The following is a 23,060-nucleotide window of genomic DNA, read 5'->3' as shown; positions in this document are numbered from 1 at the left end:
TGATCGGTACTTTTATGGTACTCAGAAATGGGTCTGTGGTGGTTCCTTGGCTCTTCAGCTGCTCCAGGGAGCCCTGGACCACAGTAACTCGCTTTAGGGTGGAGAGTGTGGGGAGTTTGGAGAACATCTGTTCCCCAATCTCCTTTGTGATGAATGAGGTCAGAAGTAAAGAGTATTTATCACTTCTGGCTGCTAACAGACCCCTGATATCTCCATAAAGAGGACCTGTTACATCAACTGCTACAGTATTTGTACTGTAGCTGCTGACTTTTATTCTTTTTTGGTGGGGGGCTGGAGCTCCTCTTTAAGGCTGGGTTCACACCATTGCCACATCCGTCACACAGCAGGGGTCCAGGGCGTGCTGGTTCACTGTTTCAGGTCCAATTTCAACCTGAATTTTGGTCTAGATTCGGACCTGAAATGGTTCAAAAAAGGCACACGTTTTTCGTGCAAAATGCACTAGACCTGCTGCAGGGATCTGTGAACCGGTTCCATAGAGAGCCAGTCACATTATCCTGCTATGCGAATTGAATACAGTAAAATCCGCATCCAATTCACATAGGTGTGAACCCAGCCTTAAGTAGCACGGTGCTAATGCAAAAAAAAAAAACACCCTGGTCTTGAAGGGGATAAAACCGTTTGGTCATGATGTTAAAGCTTGTCTGTCTCCTCCACCCCTCTGCTGTCACATATGGCACCTTTTAGGAGGGGGGAGCGAGTACCTGGCTTCGGAAGTTCAGCATCCCCCCCCCCCCGCAGCCAGCCCATTGAGAAAGCACAGCGTGATTCCCGCATGCATAGTAGGTAACCAGCTTCACTGCTGGTTTCCCTTAGCCAAGATGGCAGCGGCAGTACCCGAGAGCCGATTCAAGCATCAGCTTGGGAGATGACACCACTGGATGCCTGGACAGTACCCTAATAGTAAAAGTCAACAGCTACAGTATTTGTAGCTGCTGACTTTTAATTTCTTTTATTTGGGAGGGGGTTGAAACTCCTCTTTAGTGCTGGTTCACACTACAGCGACCTGAAAGTCGGCACGACTTTGCCAGGCAACTTCGAGGCAACTTCATTTCTGGGTAATCTTCCTGTAATGTCGGATCCAAATCACATTAATTATAACCCTTTCATGACTAAGCCTATTTTTGAAATTTGGTGTTTACAAGTTAAAATCCGTATTTTTTGCTAGAAAATTACTCTTAGAACCCCCAAACATTATATATATTTTTTTAGAAGAGAGTCTAAAGAATAAAATGGCGATTGTTGCAATATTTTTTATCACACGGTATTTGTGCAGCGGTGTTTTAAACGCAAATTTTTGGAAAAGTGACACTTTCATGAATTTTAAAAAATCCAAACAGTAAAGTTACCCCAATTTTTTTGTATAATGTGAAAGATGATGTTACGCCGAGTAAATAGATACCAAACATGTCACCCTTTATAATTGCACGCACTCGTGGAATGGCGACGAACTACGGTACCTATGAATTTCCATAGGTGACGCTTTAAAAATTTTTTACGGTTACCAGGTTTAAGCTACAGAGGAGGTCTAGGGCTAGAGTTATTGCTCTCGCTCTGACGATCGCGGCAATACCTCACATGTGTGGTTTGAACACCGTTTACATATGCGGGCGCGACTTCCGTATGTGTTTTCTTCGCTGCGCGGGGACGGGGGCGCTTTAAAATTTTTTTTTTTTTTTTTTAATTTATTTTATTTATTTTTGTACTTTTATAAATTGTGTTTAAAATTTTTTTTTTTTTTTTTACTTTTATTGCTGTCACAAGCAATGTAAACATCCCTTGTGACAGTAATAGGTGGTGACAGGTACTCTTTATGGAGGGATGGGGGGTCTAAAAGACCCCCCATCCCTCCTTTACACTTCAAAGTATTCAGATCGCCGAAAACGGCGATTCTGAATACTGTGTACTTTTTTAAATTCGGCGCCATTGGCAGCCGAGTAAACGGGAAGGGACGTCATGACGTCGCTTCCGCGCTTACAATTAGAAGGCTGGAACGAAGCCGCTCACAGCTTCGTTCCAGCCCGCCCCCAGCCGCCGGAGATTCCCGAATGGACACCGGGCCTCCCGATCGCACGGGAGGCCCGGTAACAGCGGCGGGAGGGGGGGGATGTCCCCTCCCGCTCCTCCGGTATAACAGCCGAGCGGCTTTTAGCCGTATCGGTTGTTATATTCGGGTAGCCGATCGCCCGCTGAAAACAACGGTACCGGGATGATGCCTGCAGCTGCGGGCATCATCCCGGTATAACCCCGGAAAGCCGAGGACGCATATGTGCGTTCGGTCGGCGGGAAGGGGTTAAGATAAGGATCTGACTTGGAGGCAACTTCCATTGAAATCTATTGGTACAAGTCGGCTAGAACGCACCTTGAAGTAGTAAAAGAACCTTTTCTGAAGTCGGAGCGACTTCAGTAGTGTACATTAAGACAGCTCTCATTCACTTCAATGGAATTTCTTATGTCCAGCGACCTGGGGCGACCTGAGGCCTGACAAGTCAGATCCCAAGTCGCTGTAGTGTGAACCGACACTTAAAGAGGTTGCAAACCCTCCCTGTATACTTTGTACCCATAGATAAGCCTAGAAAAGGCTTACCTATAGGTACTGTAAATATCTCCTAAACGTGTGCCGTTTAGGAAATATTTACTGTATACTGCGCCGATGATGTCATTGGCGCATGCGCTCTGAAGAAACGGCCACCCGGGCTATTACTTCAGGAGCGAGTGCCGCGACCGGCGGCTCATAGCTGGAGTCTGCGCCCCCAGCAGGATAATAGGTGACCTACAGCGGGGACGACACGGGCTTTGTTTGCAGGAAAGTGTCACATAATGTGCTAGTATGCAGTGCATACTAGCACATTATGCCTTTACTTGAAGTGGAGGGAGAAGAACATTTTATTTTCAAGGGTTTACTTCCTCTTTAAGTGAATAAAAAAATCCCATCTATACTATAATGTGTAAATAAGTAGATAATAAAAATAAGTGTGTTTACACAAGTTACTAAGCATAGTCTGGTCACAGCTCTGCTTGTAAAGCAAGGCTTTCCTTGAGACCCGTGACGTCACCACCCAGCGACAGCTTCCCAGGCTGTTGCTATGCAGGGAGGCGGCGGACGTCATCAGCCGGGGACGGTTCCTGTGGTGGTTGGAAGGGATGGCGGAGGCGCAGAACTTGGAGGCTTTCTCCCTGGCTATTCACTCTATCCAGGCGCTACGTTCCAGCGTCACCCGGGTCTTCGAGTGTCTGAAGGATGGCATGAAGAACAAGGAGAGCCAGGAGGTCCGGGAGAGGTCCTTCCTCAACGAGTTCCAGGAGAACCTCGACTGCGTCAACCGGGACCTCAAGTACGGACACTTCCCGACTTCTGCTGGGGCTGGGGGAGGGGAGGTGCTGACAGGAACTACAAGGCCCAGAATGCTTTGCCAGTCAGCAGAATATCAGTGTAGAGCCCCATAGGCATCATATTGTGGCTGAGCAGTGTCAGGGCAATACAGGAACAGCCAGGTGGGATCAGTAGAATTTATTCTTACTACACCTCATACACACCGGGCTTTAAAATCGCAGCGCTAGGGGCCGGTTCACACCGGAATCGCACAGGAACCAGCTCCCCATTCCTGTGATTTATTTCAGTGCGATGCGAGTTTCAATCCATTCATTTAAATGAGCTGAAATTGCACCAAAAGTAGTCCATAGACTATTTTTAAAACCGCACTGCACCGGATCTCATGGTCCTGCAGTCCTGTGCGACCCGGTGCAGGCAAACGCACTGCATTTGTGATCTGCGTTTGGGGCATTGTTAGGAATATATGACACCCGTAGCAGATCGTACACCCAGTGCGGTTTTGAACACGGTACCGGAAATGTGCATGGAACAGGGGTTTCCCTCACCGCGTTCTGGTGCGAATGGCCCCCGGTTCACACTAGAGCACAGTGCAGGAAAACCTTGTGATCTGCCGTAGCTGTGAGTGCGATGTTAACGTCACCCCAAAGGCAGGTTGCGAATATGCAGTGCGTGGCGTGCATTCCTGTGCCATTTATTGTGTCAGCCAGGGCTTACAGGCGTTTGACTTTTTTTTTTTTTTCCTGCCTGGAAATAAACCTTTGTGATAACCTATGTATCCATGCACATATAGGCGATTACAGGCAGAAGAAAAAAACACACCACCAGCGCATTTAGGAGAGGAGCTGAAGAGCAGGAAAAAATGGTGTCTAAACGTGCTTAAAGAAGAAGTAAACCCTGGTGGGTTTTACCTCCTCTTTCCCTGCAAAGGTAAAGCATAATGGGCTACTATGCATCACATAATAACCCATTATGTGTCACTTACCTGACACAGGACCCTGCGATGTTACCGCTCTCCCCACTAGCAGCGAGCATCCATCTTCAACCCCTCTTCCTTCCAGGGCCGCGAACTCTGGCTCTGTGACTGGCTGGAGTCGCGTGACGTCACTCCCACGCATGCGCACGGAAGCCGACAGTCACGGCATGACCCCTATTAGAAACGGCACGATGTGCCCTTTCTAAAGTGTGCATGCGTCGTAGACATCGGCGATCGGCTTTTTTGTAAATCTCTCCTAAACCGTGGAGGAGATATTTCAAGCACCTACAGGTAGGCCTTAATATAGGCTTACACACACACACACACACACACACACACACAATATAAATATATATATATATATATATATATATATATATATATATATATATAATACACACACACACACACACACACACACACACTCTTTTTTTTTTTTTTTTTAGCAGAGGCCCTAGAGAATAAAATAGGGGTCATTGCATTTTTTTATGTCACACGATATATGCGTTTTGGGGAAAAATACACTTTAATGAATTTGAAAAAGAAAAAACCAAATACGTACCAAATGTTTTTGTAAAATATGAAAGATAATACGCTGAGTAAACAGATAAACCAATATATATAAGTAATTTTCTGTCTAAAAAAAACACTGATATTTACATATATGAGAAGTGTCAGAATTGGCCCTGTAGGCAAGTGGTTAAATGCTAGCTGCGTTTAGTGCTTGAGCGTTCATTCGTTCCAGCGGCCAGAATAAATTAACATTTTGGCCAATAGAAGCCATAAACGCTCAGGCGCTCGGTGTGCCTAAACATGCATTCTTAGGTGTGTTTTTTTTTTTTTTTTTAAGCAGCTTTTGTCCTGCCAGGAGAAAAGGGGTTCAGAGGAACTGAACAAACGCTCAGTGTGCATGAGGCCTTATTGTACATGTGGCCATCGCTCCCCTGATATGATGTCAGTGCAATGGGGAGTCTTCTTAGTGCACAATCCTACACCCCCAGCTGATGCTAATGTTCTTGTCCATGGCCTGATTCCTGTAAAGAATGCAGTTTGAACTGCCATCTCCTGTAGGTGGGTACCTTAGAATATACTGGTAGGTGTATCCCAGGATATTAAAGTAGAACTAATAGCAAAACTTTTTTTTTTTCCATTTTAGATAGAGAGCTGGCCATACACCATACAATGTTCTTATTCAATTTTCTTTAGATTTACCTTCAACTATGTAGTGCAAGGGACTGCCTGATTGCATACAAAGGCGGGACATTGTTACTGCGGCCCGGGCAATTCAAATCCAGCTCCGTGACACATAGTGATTGCCACTGATGCGGGCACTAGCAGGCTGCATATGACGGGCAATGGTGAGGCTGCTGGGCATTGGCAAGCTGCATGTGACGGGCACTGGTGGGACTGCTGGGCACTGGCGAAGCTGCATGTGTCGGGCACTGGCGAGGCTGCTGGGCACAGGCAGGCTGCATGTGTCGGGCGCTGGCGAGGCTGCATGTGTCGGGCGCTGGCGAGGCTGCATGTGTCGGGCGCTGGCGAGGCTGCTGGGCACAGGTGAGGCTGCATGTGACGGGCACTGGTGAGGCTGCATTGATCTCTTGTATCATGTTTGCTAGAGGTGCACCGAATAGAAATTTTGTTAATACTTTTAGCAGTGTGTTTAAGTAAGAAATTGCAGACATGATACAAGAGATGGTTAGAGACTGCAGTCTGCATTTTTCTTGACCTTTCTTGCGCTAAAAGGTGCCAATAATGGCCAACAATAAATTCATATTAATTTAATCTGATGATATTAATTTAAAAAGTGGAATATTATACAATTATATGTAAAAATATAAATATTTTTAAAAAACTGTCATTTTCAGTATAGGTTTTGGTTTTCGGCCTAGTGGATCCCTCATTTTCGGTTTTGGCACCAAAATTTCCATTCGGTGTACCCCTAGTCATAACCCCTGCCAGTTTTTTGAGATTTCCTATTTTTTCCTGTCCCATAGTCAAGCAGGAAGTGAGATGAAATTCCTGGTAGTCATCAGAACCAGTGTCCCTATTGGAAAATTTCCTCATTATGCTTGTTCAGGTGTCAACTCAAAATTTATGATTTTCTTTCACTCTTTGTGATAATGGTAATCAAGACAAATGCTGAGGGTGAATCTCCCTAACAGGGGCACAAGCAACAATTTAATGACTGGTGTTAAAATTTCTCCCCACTCTATCCAATAAAAAGTTATACCTTTTAGTTATGCAATGAGGGAAAAAAGTGTTTGATCCCCTGTTGATTTTATACATTACCCACTGACAAAGAAATAAGTCTATAATTTTAATGGTAGTTTTTTTTTTTTTTTTAACAGTGAGAGACAGAATAGCAAAAATATCCAGAAAAACACATTACAAAAAAGTTATAAATTGATTTGCATTTTAATGAGTGAAATAAGTATTTGATCCCCTATGATTTAGCAAGATTTATGGCTCCCAGGTATCTTCTATACAGGTAATGAGCTGAGATTAGGAGCACTCTCTTAAAGGAAGTGCTCCTAATCTCAGCTTGTTACCTGTATAAAAGACACCTGTCTACTGAAGCAATCAATCAGATTCCAATCTCTCCACCATGGCCAAGACCAAAGAGCTGTCCAAAGATGTCAGGGACAAGATTGTAGACCTACACAAGACTGAAATGGGATACAGAGACCATCGCCAAGCAGCTTGGTGTGAGGGTGACAACAGTTGGTGCGATTATTCGTAAATGGAAGAAACATGAAATAACTGTTAATCTCCCTCAGTCTGGGGCTCCATGCAAGATCTCACCTCGTGGTATTTCAAAGATCATGAGAATGGTGAAGAATCAGCCCAGAACTACACGGGAGAATCTTGTCAATGATCTCAAGGCAGCTGGGACCATAGTCACCAAGAAAACAATTGGTAACACTATGCTGTGAAGAACTGAAATCCTGCAGTGCCCGCAAGGTCCCCCTGCTCAAGAAAGCACTTGTACAGGCCCATCTGAAGTTTGCTAATGAACATCTGAATGATTTGAAGGAGAACTGGGTGAAAGTGTTGTGGTCAGATGAGACCAAAATCGAGCTCTTTGGCATCAGCTCAACTCGCCGTGTTTGGAGGAGAAGAAATGCTGACTATGACCCCAAGCACATCATCCCCACCGTCATACGTGGAGGTGGCGACAATATGCTTTTGAGGTGTTTTTCTGCTAAGGGGACAGGATAACATTGCCGCATCAAAGGGACGATGGACGGGGCCATGTACTGTCAAATCTTGGGTGAGAACCTTCTTCCCTCAGACAGGAAATTGAAAATGGGTCTTGGATGGGTATTCCAGCATGACAATGACCCAAAACATACGGCCAAGGCAACAAAGGAGTGGCTCAAAAAGAACATTAAGGTCCTGGAGTGGCCTTAATCCCATAGAAAATATGTGGAGGGAGCTGAAGGTTTGAGTTTTCAAAAATCTGCCTCAAAACCTTAAAGTGGTTGTAAACCCACTAAAAGGAAAAAAAAAAAAAACATGGAGAAAAAAGGCATAATGAGCTAGTATGCATAGCATACTAGCTCATTATAAAATACTCACTTTAAATCGAAGCCCCTGCAGCGGTCCCAGCACACTGCTCTGCCGCACGACATGTCTCCCGGAGTTATTTCTGGGTATCGCGGGCTCTGGCGCTGCGATTGGCTGGACCCGTGATGATGTCATTCATTCGCGTGGTAGCCGCAGGTAATGGCACGTCCACTGAAGCGACGGCACGAACCGTGCCGTTGCTTCAGTGCGCACGTGCAGATAACGTTGGCACATGCTGAAACAGGGGATATCTCCTAAATCATTTCACATCCCTTTTGTCCCCAGTGCTTTTTCCTATGCCCTGCATGCAGTTTTATATGATATATACTGTTCTTTCTGCCCGGAAACTGAAGATTGTCCATAGCAACCAAAAAGTGTCCCTTTACGTCAAAAGTGGTTTTAGACAAGCTAGAAAACAGCAATGGTGAATTAGAACACTTGCAGAATGCGTGCTTTAGCGTGAAATGCATAGAAGCATCACCAGGAAGTGACTATAAGACCGAGTCCTATAGCGGTGTCTGACCGGCTTCTGCTTCCCCTTGAGCGGATTGTTTGTGATCCTATGCTGGACTATGTAAGTGCTAATTTTAAGCAATAAAAATTAAGTGGTATCACACTATATCCTGCCTTCTGTGGCTCTTTGTGGTGGACCTATTTCAGAGACATGAAAAGGATTGAATTAAGAGAAACCATACTGGCGTGCAGAGACTGCCATCATCCTATATATATTAGAAAAAGATTGTCTGCAACCACGTGCATATAAGGGACACCCCTTTGGATTTTAAAGGCAGAGAAAGAGTATGGAGAGTGTGTAACCATAAAAGGCACCGGCAGTGCCAACTTTATTAGTATACAAAAAAATAGATAAAAAATGTCTAAAAAGACAAGACAAACATATACAAAAGGTAATCAATCTCTTTACAGAAAATTGTATCTGAGACATGTAGAGCATAAATAGAACATGAATGAAATCACCCAGTGCCAGCGAACCCAAACCATCCACCCACACAGGGTGAGTGTGGTGGGGGTAGGTGGCTAATGCATATATCCCGACATGTTTCGGAGAAGACCGTAGTCAAACTTGTATACTCCTTCTTCAGGGGAATTGTTTATACATACAGATGGGTGAAAGAGAATGGTTTCTTGTCTCTAAAATGTAAATATGAACATCAATATGTAACATAGCAGAAAAAGGGACCAAAGGAATGGTCTACTTTGTAGCTATTGTTATATAACAAAAAATCATCAATCATAGTACTTAGTGAAGCTCATGTCATGAATAAAAACAAGCAGATAAGGAAATCAACATGCTGGTTGTGAGGGTCCTAGGGTGTCAGGGAGAGCGCCTGCGACAACATGCGGAACCGCAAGGGCACCTTCACAAGGTACGCCTAATCCACCCTGTAGCAAACAATGTCAGCATTAGGGGGAAAAATTGCACAAGAGGAGAGGCCAAAAAAGTATGTTTTTTGCTTTATAAATTAAGTAAGAACAGGCCCTGTGAGGCGCCGAATCCATAAAAGGCATGGTTCTTACCTGGGTATTAAAAGTGGATCAGGGACAACTGCTGCTGACAGTCCGGTGTCTGCCACTGTATTGGCATAAGACATCCGGATCTGAGCAGAAAAGTGGCCAATATATAGGAGCCAAAGGGTGATTATGGCAGAGTTGCTCAAAACGATGCAGCTGTGTAGTGACACAGCTGAGGATGATTGGATCGGGGGGGTGTAAGAGAGGGCCAATCCAAGGCAGACCGAAAGACAGCCCCGGCCGCCGCGCTGACACGCACGGCGGGCGGGGACATGCCTAAAGGGGCGTACCCCAGGCACAAGGGCGCGCGGCACAGCCACCGGCGGGAAGGCCTCGCTGATCGTCATGGAGACGACGCCGAGGGCATGTAAACGCTCCACCCTGCACAGCCAGCACAAGACGGGAAGGGAAAACCATCACCGTCCTCGGCTGCAACAGGGGGAGCCCACCCGCCGGGTGTCAGCGCACAAGCGGCACCACAGGAACCATAGACGCCAGACCCTGCCATCTAGTGGATGAATGAAAAAAGACAACCAGCATGTTAAACAAAAAAAGTGAACATGGTATGTCATAAGAAATACACATAAATATAGATATACATGAATAAGAAATAAAGATAAAAAATAAATAATAATGGATGAATGGTGTAGGAAAAAAAAAAAAAAAAGAACCGAAAAAGACTAAACATAAACAGGAAAGGGAGAATAGCAGTAATTGTATACAGAGCATAGGGCAACAAGCCCACACTGTATACCAGAATATGTTGGTATATATGGTTAGAATGATTCAAAGAAATTTGTATCAAGCTGGTAACCTACATATTGAGTTCACAGACCCCTGATGAGAAGCCTGGGAGGAAGGGTCTAAAATTAAAAGCCTCATTCAAACCTGGTGGCACAGTAGCTCGTAGCCTATGAATCCACCTAAGTTCACACTGGAGGAGGCTTTTGTTAAAGTCACCACCTCGTGAACCAAAGTGGATGCGATCCAGTCCCAGAAAATAAATTTTGGGAATCGAGGTGGGGTGTGCCAGGGCCATATGTCGGCCAATGGTTACATCGGGGTCACGTTTTAGGATTGTTGAGACATGTTGATATATTCTCTTCCATAGAGGATTAATAGTCTTTTCGATGTAATAACCTCCACACTCGCATGTAAATAAGTAAACCACACCTGGGGTTTTGCAATTAATAAAGTGTCTTGGGTGGAATAGCTGTCCATTGGGTAGGTGGATGTCCCTACGCCGGTCCATATACTGACAGTAGGGACATCCCCCACATGAAAAGGTACCCAGGGTTTTACAGGTATCCCCCCTATGTGACCTGTACTCGCTTTTCACTATTCGGTCACCAACAGATGGAGCCCTTTTGTAAGTCACCACCGGTGTGTCAGGGACAAAAGGGGACAGAAGCGGGTCCATTTTTAATAGGTGCCAATACCTATTCAAAATTTGTTTCAGCCGTCGATGTTGTGTGGTGTACGTGGTAATAATTCTGGTAGTATTATCAGTAGAGAGTCGTGTTGATGAATCCAGTAGGTCATGTCGTGACAGAGCCACTGTTTTGTAGGCTTTTTTGAGGGAGGATCGAGAGTAGCCTCTTTCGAGTGGTCTAATCCTTAATTTATCAGCCTCTTCCTTGAATGTAGAGTCGTTTGAACAGTTTCTGCGTGTCCTAAGATACTGTGTGTAAGGTATGGAGGACAACAGGGGTTTGGGATGAAAACTAGTAGCGTGTAAAAGGGAATTTCCCGCTGTGGGCTTACGGTATAGTTGACTAGAAAGACTGCCGTCAGACTGTTTTTTGACAGACACGTCCAGAAAGGTGATCTCAGTTTCGCTGTATACCATGGTGAAGGCTAGATTGAATTCATTGCAGTTGATAGCAGCAACAAATTCGTGTAAAAGTTGGTCTGAGCCTTCCCATATAAGAAAAACATTGTCTATATACCTGCGCCACGTTGAAACGTGGCACATATAGATAGACAGAGAGTCGTTGGTGATCAGGGATTGTTCCCACTCCCCCAGGTACAGATTGGCGTACGATGGGGCACAGCATGTCCCCATCGCAACACCCTGTACCTGGAGGTAGTGGGAACCGTCAAAGCAAAACACGTTGTGAGAATGAATTCGAGGGAGTTTAAAATAAACTCATCGTATTCTGGCTTGGATTCACTGAATTGAGTGAGTGCGCGACGCACCATTGCAAGGCCTAAATTGTGTGGTATGCTGCAATATAAGGACTCAACGTCAATACTGCCCAGGAGAGTACCCTCAGGGATGTGTATATCTCGTAGTGCTTGTAAGAAATGTATGGTGTCGCGTATGTACGATGCTTGGCATTCGACGATCGGTTTCAGGTGGTTGTCGACCACTCGACTGAGATTTTCCGTGAGATTGCCACGTCCGGAGATGATTGGTCTCCCTGGTGGTTTGTCTAGTCCCTTATGCAGTTTTGGCAGTGCATAAAAAGTAGCTTCTTTTGGGTGGTCAGTTCTGACAAATTCCCAAGTATCTTTGGTTATGATGTTGTGATAAAATGCTGTGTCCACGAGATTGTAAAACTCGTGTGTGAATTTGTCTAAGGAGGACCGTCCGATAGGGCGGTACCACTCAATGTTTTTAAGTAGATTCTGACACATTTCGATATATTGGGTATTGTCCATGACCACGACATTGCCACCCTTGTCAGATGGTTTGATGACAATGCCGTGGTCATGGGCCAAAGTGTCGAGCGCCTCACGCTCCTCACGATTAAGATTACTTGTGGGTTTGTGAAAAAGTTTCATATTGTCAATGTCAGCTGTAACGAGCTTCAGAAAAGCAAAAGTATTTGGATTGGAACTCGGGGATGGATAAAGTGTGGATTTCTTTTTGGTTTTTCTCGATAGATCAAGAACCGGTACTGTGGTGGGCGTAGTGGAAGCCTCCTCAGTTATTGAGGGAGTTGCCGTATAGTCAATTGTTTCAGAAAGGTAATCGAAATCTGTTAGATAGGAAGGGTCCTCGGAGTCAGGGCCCTCACTGGGGTCGTTTTCGTCGAGTAATGCAATCAAATTGGCCAACGCCAGGCTCTCCTGGTCAGACTGCTGAGGGTCCGGATCAGTTTTTTTGTTAAACATACTTTTAAGTAAGATTTTTCGGACAAAGAGATGAATGTCCTTGATGGCGTCAAATTTGTCCAGACCACGAGGACACTCATCTCGGATTGAGTAAGGGAGCGTGAAGACAGATTAACTACGTTTAGCGACGTTTTTATTTGTTGGATTTGTGAGTTTTTGATGGATGTGGTTGTGATTTCTTTTGATGTGCCTGTGTATGGCTTCTCATTTGATCTAAAAAAGTACCCGTTGGTACAGATTGTGAACGTGTAATTATTGAAGTAGTGGGTAAATGTATTGAGGATCTAGAGCTACTAAGTGAAACCGATGTGTCTGATATGTCACTACTTGTGGCAGATCGAGATTGATCGGTATTACCTGTCCTAGAGAGGGAAGCTTCCGTATGGGAGAAATCATTACATGATCCTGTTGCCCGTTTATGGGATTTTTGTCTACCCCAACCTCTCTGTTGGGAGGAGGACTGTGGGAGAGAAATAGTATGTGAGTGTGCAGATGGATCAGAGTTTTTAATTACTATTGTGTCCATTTCTGCCATGTTTGGGTTGAGATCTACCATAATTAGGATCAGAGTGCCATTTGTAGGCTCTTCCCTCCTCAAAAGCCCTTTTGTCTCATTGTAATTTCCTGTCTTTTTTGATCAGAATGTTTATATGAGGGGTTTTAACCCTTTTTCGGCCGCTAGGGGGGGGGTTAAAACCGCACCGCTAGCGGCCGAATACCGCGGTAAAACAGCGCTAAATATAGCGCTGTTTTACCGCCGACGCCCCCCTACTGGCCCAGCGTGAAAGGGGCCTTAGTGTCTGCAGTGTGCAATACATAAGCAAAGCGTACAAAATAGAATACAATTTTTTTGCAGAATTTACAAATTTCCTTTACACTGTCACATGGTACCTGGCACCCTGTACAATGTTATTAGCTGTAGCTAATCGCAGATCACCATAGAAAACAAGCTGTCATACATGAAAACCATGACAGTTAAAACTATTTCTAATAACCATGAACATCAGTCTTATAAGCAATAACCATGTAAAAAAAAATGGTAACACTGAACTACTCTGAGTATGTAAAAAAAAAAAAAAAATCCTAAGAAAAAAAATTGAATTAAAAATTATTTAACCACTTGCCGACCGCGCTATAGCCGAACGACGGCTACAGGGCGGCCGTCATATGACGCCTGCACAACGTTGACAAATAACGTAAATTTTACTATCCATAGGCAACGCTTTAAAAGCCTTTACAGGTTACCACTTTGGATGTACAGGGGAGGTCTAGTGCTAGAATTACTGCCCATGATCTGACGTTCGGGGTGATACCTCACATGTGTGAAACTATCGCAAACAGGGGCACTTTAAAACTATTTTATTTTTTTGTAGTTTATCCATTTTTTTTAATTATTTTTTTTACATTGTTGCTTTACATTTTTTTTTTTTTGATCACTTTTATTGCTGTCACAAGGAATGTAAATATCCCTTGTGACAACAATAGGCACGTGGCAGGTACCCCAAGATCAGCGTTTTTTTAAATACTTTTCAATTTTTTTTTTTTTTTAAAACTGGCATCTTTAAGGCTCAAGTAAACTGGAAGTGATGTCATGACGTCGCCTCCGGGTTACCATATCCCAGACCCGATCTCCTCTTTGTTCGGGTCTCCGGACAGCTGGCGGACGTGCTTGCTAGTAGCTCGGGTCTCCCAGTGGGATGGGAGAGCCCGGGCGAGCAGCGGAACGCAGCTGGGGGGGGGGGGCTGCTTGTAATAACAGCTGAGTGACTGCTTAGTCGCATCGATTGTTATTACAAGAGAGCCAACCATCGGCGCTAAAAAAATGGTACTACCGAGGTGCAACCGGTACAACCACTTGAAGTCGAATGATGTACAGGTACGTGATTTGGCTGCAAGAGTTTAATCACCATGATCACCACCACACCAGCAATATGATGATGCTGTACTGCACTGATGACAGTATTTAAAAAGAAAAAAATATATATTGTTGTTTAATTTCTTAATTTCCCAAAATTGTGACAAATTGCAATTTCAAAAAACTCACTATACTTCTTAATGCCTTGGACTGTCTACTTTTCAAAAAGGGGTTATTTGGGTTGACTTGAAAGGTATCTTGATATAGCGTGGTCTTAACCTAAAGGGTCCCGACGCGCTTGGCGGAGTCCCTGGAGAAAAAAACCCCAGGGACTAGGAGGAGACAGCAGCAGGGAAGCAGCATGAAAAATGGAACCAAAAAGGCTACGCAGGAAAAGCTTGTGTGAAGAGCCAAGTCTTCAATTTCCTGCGAAAGACCAGGATGGTAGGGGCCTCCTGGAGCTCAGCAGGGAGGCTATTCCACAGCACGGCACCCTGGTGGGAGAAAGCTTGACCACCACGCCGGGTTTTCTTAGGCACAGAGATGTGGAGGAGGTCTCTTCTGCTCGATCGAAGTGATCTGCCCAGAACTCGTTTGTGGAAGTGTGAACAGAGGTAACTCGGAGCAAGGCTTTTCATGATTTTAAACATGATACAACCTTCTTTAAACCGAGTACGATGGTAAACTGGCAGCCAGTGCAAGGCACAAAGATATGATCCCTCAAAGGGACGCCCATAAGTAGCCTTGCCGCAGAATTCTGTATGAGTTGAAGCCTCTGCACTATTTTCTTTGACAATCCCAGATATGAGTTACAATAGTCTAGGCAGCTGCCTATCTTGGCACAGATGACGGTTTTCTTGTCCGGAAGATCCAGGTATTTGAACAACACCCTCGGGAGTTTTAGCTGCCAGTGGCATGCACTGACCACCTTATTTAGCTGAGGGACCAGGGTTAAACCTGAGTCTAAGACTAATCCCTAGTCACGAACCTGGGAGGCCGCCTCCGGAGGAGAACCAAATGAGGGAGGCCAAGGCGGAATATCTGGAGGAATTGCCAAATCACTAAAGATGTTCACTTCGGTTTTTCCACCATTGAGTTTCAAAAAATCGGTGGACATCCATATGTTGACGGCCTCCAGACAGTTGGCAAGAGTGGCATCAGCCGACTGGTTCCTAGGAATCCTCAGGTAAACCTGGGTGTCATCCGCATATACATGGTACTGGATGGCGAGGGTCTTTAGGAGGTCGGTAAGAGGCCTCATATAGATGTTGAACAGCAGAGGAGACAGGGCAGAACCCTGTGGCACTCTGCAGTCCAAGGAGGTGTTCTTAGAGTAAAAAGGAGCCAGTCTTGGCTCCCTGAACTCTGTCCTCTAAAAAAGAGTCCACCCATGCCAAAACCGACCCGCTTATGCCCAAAACTGAACTCATCCGCTCCAGTAAAATTGTATGGTTTATGGTATCAAACGCGAGAACCAGTGCTACTGAGTCACCTCTGTCCAGACTGTGACGGACATCATCATAGACACAGATGAGGCTCATCTCTGTTCCGTGGCCAGGTCGAAATCCGGACTGGAATTCGTCCAGAAGGTAGAAACGACTCAAGATAAGCCTGTAGCTGGATAACCACCAAAGCGCTCCATCACCTTTGCCACAAAAGGCAAGTTGGAAATCGGCCTATAGTTGCCCAGGACAGCAGGGTCCAAGGTCGGCTTCTTCAGCAGGGCCAAGACCACGGCCCGCTTCAGAACGCTCCGGACGGTGCCAGTCCTGAAGCAGCAGTTAACTATCTCCCCAATAAAGGGGCACGAAGAACAGCAGTTTCTTTAACCAAACCGGCAGGACAGACATCCAGGGGGAGGAAGATGGTCTCAAAGAGGCAATTGCCTTAACCACGTGTTCAGCAGTTACCGGTTGGAAACAGGACAGTCCAGGGGCCATCACTGTTTGGCAGATGTCATCCTGCACAATTTCTGGCCTGATGATATTGTCTCTAATGGTCTTAACCTTAGAGATAAAGAAGTCGGCAAGCTCCTGGCACCAATTCTATGACTCCTTAGGAGCAGAGCTGGTAGCTTCAGAGTGGGTTAACTCAGAAGAGATCTTAGAGTTCAGCCATGCTGTTGGCTGCCTCCCTGATTAGCTCCTGGAAATAGGTCTTTTTACCCTCTCTTATAGCCCTCTTATAAAAAGGGCTATAAGAGGGCCTCAAAGTGCAGCTTTTTATCATCTTCCAGATAGAACTTCTGCTGGCGTCTCTCCCTCGACTGAACCTGCTGTTTTGAGGAGCCTAAGCTCCTCGGTGAACCATTGGGGGCTCTTGCCCAGGGGACGGGGGTTGGATCTCATCCTACAGGGTGCTACTACATCAAGGGCCACTTCAACCAACTCCTGGAAAATACTCCGCTTCTCTGCAGGGTCAGCCAGCTCAGATTTCTTGAGAGGACTTTAGGGCCAGTGCGTTCCGGGATATGTGGAGGTTTCCTTTCCAGTAAAGCCGGTAAATTTGTGGGGTATTTATACTGTCCTGGCATTTTAGGGCCTCAAGAAATGCCGTCAGTACATCAGGATTGATCAATTTTCAATATATATACCATAGTTTGTAGACACTGTACGTTTCATACAGACTAAATAATATACACTGCTTTTGGGTTATTTTTATCAAAGAAATGTAGCAGAATACATTTTGGTCTAAAGTTATGAAAAAAGATTATACGTCTTTAAAACTATACGTTTTAAAATTAAAAAAACAGAAGCTATGTTAAAACCAAGTGGCGATTTACCCACTAATGACCAGGCCATTTTTTGCGATACGGCACTGTGTTACTTTAAATTACAATTGCGCGATCGTGTGACGCTGTACAAACAAAATTGATGCCCACACACACACACACACAAATAGAGCTTTCTTTTGGTGGTATTTGATCACCTTTTTTATTTTTTGCACTATAAACAAAAAAGGCCGACTAAACAATATTTTTTACTTTTTGTTATACATATCCAATAAAAAAATTGAAAAAAATCAAATTTATTCATCAGTTTAGGCCAATATGTAGTATTCTATATATTTTTGGTAAAAAAAAATCGCAATAAGCGTATATTGATTGGTTTGCGCAAAAGTTGTAACGTCTACAAAGTAGGGGATAGATTTATGGCATTTTTATTATTATTTTTTTTTTTTTACTAGTAATGACCGTGATTAGAGTTATTTATTTATTTTTTTCTTTTAGCGGGACTGCCACATTGCGGCGGACAAATCAGACACTTTTGAAACTTTTTTGGGACCAGTGACAATATTACAGTGATCAGAGCTAAAAATATGCACTGATCACTGTATAAATGACACTAGCAGGGAAGGGGTTAAGTGTATCCTAGGGAGGTGTTTCTAACTGGGGAGGAGGGGACTGACTGGGAGTACAGAGAGATCGCTATTCCTGATCACTTGGAACAGACGATCACTCTGTGCTCCCCTGTCAGAACAGGGATCTGCTTTATTTACCAAGGCAGATCCCCGTTCTGCCTCTCTGAGGAGCGATTGCGGGTGGCCGGCGATCATTGCGGCCGCCTGACCCGCGCATTGGCTCCCTGGGCGTGCAGCGGGTGCGCCCGCAGTATCTCCTGCATACGGGTACGCCGGGCCACCCTGCCACAGTATGTATGCGGGGGGCTGTCCTTAAGTCGTTAAATACCACCAAAACAAAGCTCTATTTGTGTGAAAAAAAAAATGGTATGCATTTTACTTGCGTACATGTTGCATGACTGAGCAATTGCCAGTTAAAGCGGAGCTCCACCTGATTTTTCTACACTAGCTGCAGCTGATTACCGCAATCTCCTAATGACAAAACGGCACTTTTTTTTTTTTTTTTTCTGGCTGTACCTTTCTTGTAGAAGATCTTTCTTTTTTGCAGGAAGCACAGGCTGCGGTTAGGGGTGTGTTTAGAGCGGCTAATTAGTCACTTCCTCTTAGCCACACTGGCTCCTGGGAGTTTGTGTCATTGTTCCCAGGAGTCAGTGCGGCAGCCTGTTACAAGAGTCATCTCGAGATTTCCATAGTGGGAGTGACGTCAACAGCTCCGTTGCCATCACAACGGGGCGGGACCTCCTACGACGCTGCTCGTTGTGATGGCAACCGGAGCTGTTGACGGCGCTCCGATTTTTGTGTAATGCGCATGCGCGAGATCAGGAAAAGAACGGGTGGTGCATGCTGGTCGATCAGCAGCACCGTATCCCGGAAGAGGATGCCTGTGGGCTTCACATGCCCACAGGCAAGATAACAACCATGTAGATTTAATTATCTAAGTTCATTTATTAGGCGAAAACAGACAGCAATGTTACTGGAAAACGGAACAGGTGAGTTCCCTATTGCTATATCGTAATCATTGTCATTTGGCCAAAAAAAAAAAAATTGATCGGAGAGAGTGGAACCCCGCTTTAAAGTAGTGCAGTGCTGAATAGCAAAAAATGCTTGAGTCATGAAGGTGGTAAAATCTTCCAGAGGTCAAATGCTTAAAGTGTATGTATGGACAAAAAAGTGCATGCACATTTCCTCTTGGTTTGTCTCTTTAAAACACTGGAAGTACAGAAAAAAAACTTGTTGATCTTCTGTTGCACTGAAATCTCAGTTATTCTTTAGGCCCGGTTGACACTGGTGCGACATAAGCTCTGACTTTGGGAGCACATATCGCATGACGTGTATAAGTCAATGGTTCCCTATGAGGGCCATCTTAACTGGTCCGACTTTGAAAAAAGTTCCTGCACTACTTTGGTCTGACTTTGGCACGATTTCAGCCCGTTCATTTGAATGCAAGTCGCATCCAAATCGGATCATCATCTTAACTGATCTGACTTGTGGGATGCAACATGTGCTCTGAGGATGTTGGATAGGAACCCCACCCAAAAAAAGTGTCAAAAATAAATAAAAACAGTACACAGGTTTTTGACAGTCCTTCTTTTTTTAGAGCTGCATGATTCTGGCCAAATTGAAAATCACAATTTTTTTTGCTTAGAATAAAGATCATGATTCTCTCACAGTTCTTGTGGCCTTACATCATCTTTCACATTATACAAAAAAATTGAGCTAACGTTTACTGTGTTTTTTTTTTTTTTTTATTAATTTAAAAAAAAAATAAAAAATAGTGTTTGAAAGACTGCTATGCAAATACAGTGCGACATAAAATATTGCAACAGACACAATTTTATTCTCTAGGGCAGTGATGGCAAAGCTTGGCACCCCAGATGTCTTGGAACTACATTTTGAGCATCATGGGAAATTAGTTCCAAAACATCTGGGGGTGCCAAGGTCCACCATCACTGCTCTAGGGTCTCTGCTAAAAAAAAGAAAAAACATAATGTTTGGGGGTTCTAAGTAATCTTCTAGTAAAAAAAAATACTGGTTTTAACTTGTAAGCAACAAGTATCTGAAAAAGGGTTTAGTCTTTAAAGCAGGGGTCCACCTATCTTTTTTTTTTTTTTTTTTTTAGTTCATTCACAAACTTTTCTTCTCAGCATTACATACTCACATATTGTGTGTAATATGTCCGCCTGTGTCAGATTTAGTCGGAAAGAATAACTTATATTATTCACTGCAGGCGGTTTCCATCTTCATTGTGGGCATTTGAAGCCCACAAGCATTTATTTCCTGGATGTGGTGAATGCTGTGCTCCCAGCATTCACCGCTCGTTCCTGCACATGCTCAGTGGCATCCTGGGAAGCCTGAGACTAGCTCCCAGGAGTCCGGGAGAGGCTAGAACCACGCCTACTCCCATGGGAGGAGAACCAGGAAGTGCAAAGAAGTAAGAAAAATAAAAGGTAATTACGGCGATTTAAATTTTTTTAAACGGCATGTCAGCATCTAGGCAAGGAAGAGAATACATACAGATATTGTTCAAAATTTGGGTGGAACCCCGCTTTAAATGGTTAAACTGCCCTTATTTACAGACTGAAGTTCATCCTTTTGATCTAAAAGAACTAAATGTGATGTTGTGATAAACTTGGCAGGCTGTCTGTTGTTGTGTTTTTATTTATTTATTTATTTATTTATTGACAGCTGTCAGCAGTGAGCAGAGAACTCTCTGCACTGAACCAAGGAAAAGCTGTTTTAAGATCGTGAGGGGGTGTTGAATCGCGATTTCGATTCTTTAACGATTAATCGAGCTCTATTCTTTATTAATAATGAAGAATGTCTCCCATCGTAGCTCCAACACTTCTTTCTCCGGTGATGTCTTCTCCGTCCAGTTCTTCTCCCTCCACTGATGTCTTCTTCCGCTGGTTCTTCTGCCGTTTATTCTCCCTCTACTGATGTCTTCTCCCGACGCTAGCTCCATCTGTTTTGTCGGCTCCTGCTGTTTGCCATTTCTTATAAAGCCATGGGGTGTGGCCACCCATTGATGTCATCTGGAGACTCCACCCCTCGTGACTTCATGATGAGGGTGGTGACGTCATAAGGGGTGGGGTCTCCGGGCAACATAACTGGATGGCTAAGCCTCATGGCTGTATAAGGAATTACAGACAGCACGAGCCGACACAACAGCAGGAGTTCACGTTTGGAGAAGATATTACCGGAGAAAAAAGACACGTTTGAGCTACAACGGGGCACATTCTTCATTATTAATAAAGGACTTTGTCAAAATCCTGTGTTTCTGTTTTTCATTTATTTAGATTTTTTTTATTTTGCTTACTTTTTTGGGTCCATAAGTAGGGGTACCCCATACTCCTTTACATAGGGGGCATGTTGAGGGCATGTGGCCTGGTATGGTCCATGTCAGAGCAGTGTGAACCCAACCTTAGGATGTGAAAAACACCTTTATTGTGTTGTGAAATGTTCTGTTATATGTGAGAGGAGTTCATAAATATGTATATAATAAATACACAATCCTGTTAAAATAAGGTTACAGAGGATTTCCAGTGAGTAAACATTCAGAGTTATTGTCTCTCTCATTGTACAGTATACTGTTTATATACAGCAGGATAGGTATCCCTGCACTCCATTGTCCCTCTTATTGTACAGTATACAGTGCATAGTACAGGTGTCCCTGCACCCCATTGTCTCTTTTTCAGAATAAGGTTAAAGGGTAACTCCACTTTCGTGGGGGAAAAAAATAGCAAAGAAAAAATAATATAGTGTATACAAAAATGCGACACAAGTCATATTGTAATTGAATGTTATTAACCACTTGACCACTGGGCACTTAAACCCCCTTCCTAACCAGACCAATTTTCAGCTTTCGGTGCTCTCACATTTTGAATGACAATTACTCAGTCATGCAACACTGTATCTATATGAAATTTTTGTCCTTTTTTTCACACAAATGGAGCTTTCTTTTGGTGGTATTTAATCACCGCTGGGTTCTTTATTTTTTGCGCCGTAAAAGAAAAAAGACTGAAAAATCTGTAAAAAAAATACATTTTTCTTTATTTCTGTTATAATATTTTGCAAATTAGTAATTTTTCTTCATATATTTTGGCCAAAATTTATACCGCTACATATCTTTTGTAAAATTAACCCAAATCGGTGGATATTATTTGGTCTTTGTGAAAGTTATAGAGTCCAAAAGCTATGGTGCGAATATCTGAAAATTGATCACACCTGAAGTACTGACGGCCTATCTAATTTCTTGAGACCCTAACATTCCAGAAAAGTATAAATACCCCCCAAATGACCCCTTTTTGGAAAGAAGACATTCCAAGGTATTTAGAAAGATGCATGGTGAGTTTTTTGAAGTTGTCATTTTTTCCCACAATTCTTTGCAAAATCAAGGTTTTTTTTTTTACTTTTTTTTTTTTCCCACAAAATTGTCATATTAGCTGGTTATTTCTCACACGCCGCATATGCATACCACAAATTACACCCCAAAACACATTTTGCTATTACTCCCGAGTACGGCGATACCACATGTGTGAGACTTTTACACAGCGTGGCCACATACAGAGGCCCAACATGCAGGGGAGCACCTTCAGGCGTTCTAGAGCACCCAGGCCAACTCTGACATTTCTCTCCTACATGTAAAAATCATCATTTATTAGCTAGAAAATTACATAGAACCCCAGAACATTATATATGTTTTTTTAGCAAAGACCCTAGAGAATACAATGGCGGTCGTTGCAACTTTTTATCTCGCACGGTATTTGCGCAGCAATTTTTAAACGAGTTTTTTTTGGAAAAAAAACTGTTTTGTGCTTTACAAAAACCAAAACAGTAAAGTTAGCCTAATGTTTTTGCATAATGTAAAAGATTAAGTTACGCCGAGTAAATAGATACCCAACATGTCACCTTTCAAAATTGCACGCGCTTGTGGAATGGCGCCAAACTTTGCTACTCAAAAATCCCCATAGGCGACGCTTTAAAATTTTTTACTGGTTACATGTTTTGAGTTACAGAGGAGGTCTAGGGCCAAAATTATTGCTCTCGCTCTACCGATCGCAGCGATACCTCACATGTGTGGTTTGAACACCGTTTTCATATGTGGGCGGGACTTACGTATGCGTTCGCTTCTGCATGCGAGCACACAGGGACAGGGGCGCTTTAAAAAAAATTTTTTTTTTTTTTTTTATTGTTCATTTTACTTTATTTATTTTAGTTTGATGCTTTTTTCCCAAAAAAAAAAAATTTTTTAACCACTTTTATTCCTATTACAAGGAATATAAACATCCTTGTAATAGGAA

At 43.7% G+C, this 23,060-nt stretch overlaps 1 protein-coding gene across 1 annotated transcript in view; it reads left to right on the top strand.

Annotated features, from left to right (window-relative positions):
* The first annotated feature begins 3,095 nt into the window (after positions 1-3,095).
* MED27 (mediator complex subunit 27) overlaps positions 3,096-23,060 on the top strand; it is a 540,607-nt gene continuing 520,642 nt past the window's right edge. The window contains exon 1 of the mRNA XM_073600521.1: positions 3,096-3,353. Coding sequence (XP_073456622.1) covers positions 3,163-3,353 — 191 coding nt within the window. The 5' untranslated portion in view covers positions 3,096-3,162. The remainder of the gene's footprint in view (positions 3,354-23,060) is intronic.

Source organism: Aquarana catesbeiana, linkage group LG09 (assembly GCF_042186555.1).
Source record: "Aquarana catesbeiana isolate 2022-GZ linkage group LG09, ASM4218655v1, whole genome shotgun sequence".
Taxonomy (NCBI): domain Eukaryota; kingdom Metazoa; phylum Chordata; class Amphibia; order Anura; family Ranidae; genus Aquarana; species Aquarana catesbeiana.
This window is presented reverse-complemented; position numbering and strand designations above follow the sequence as displayed.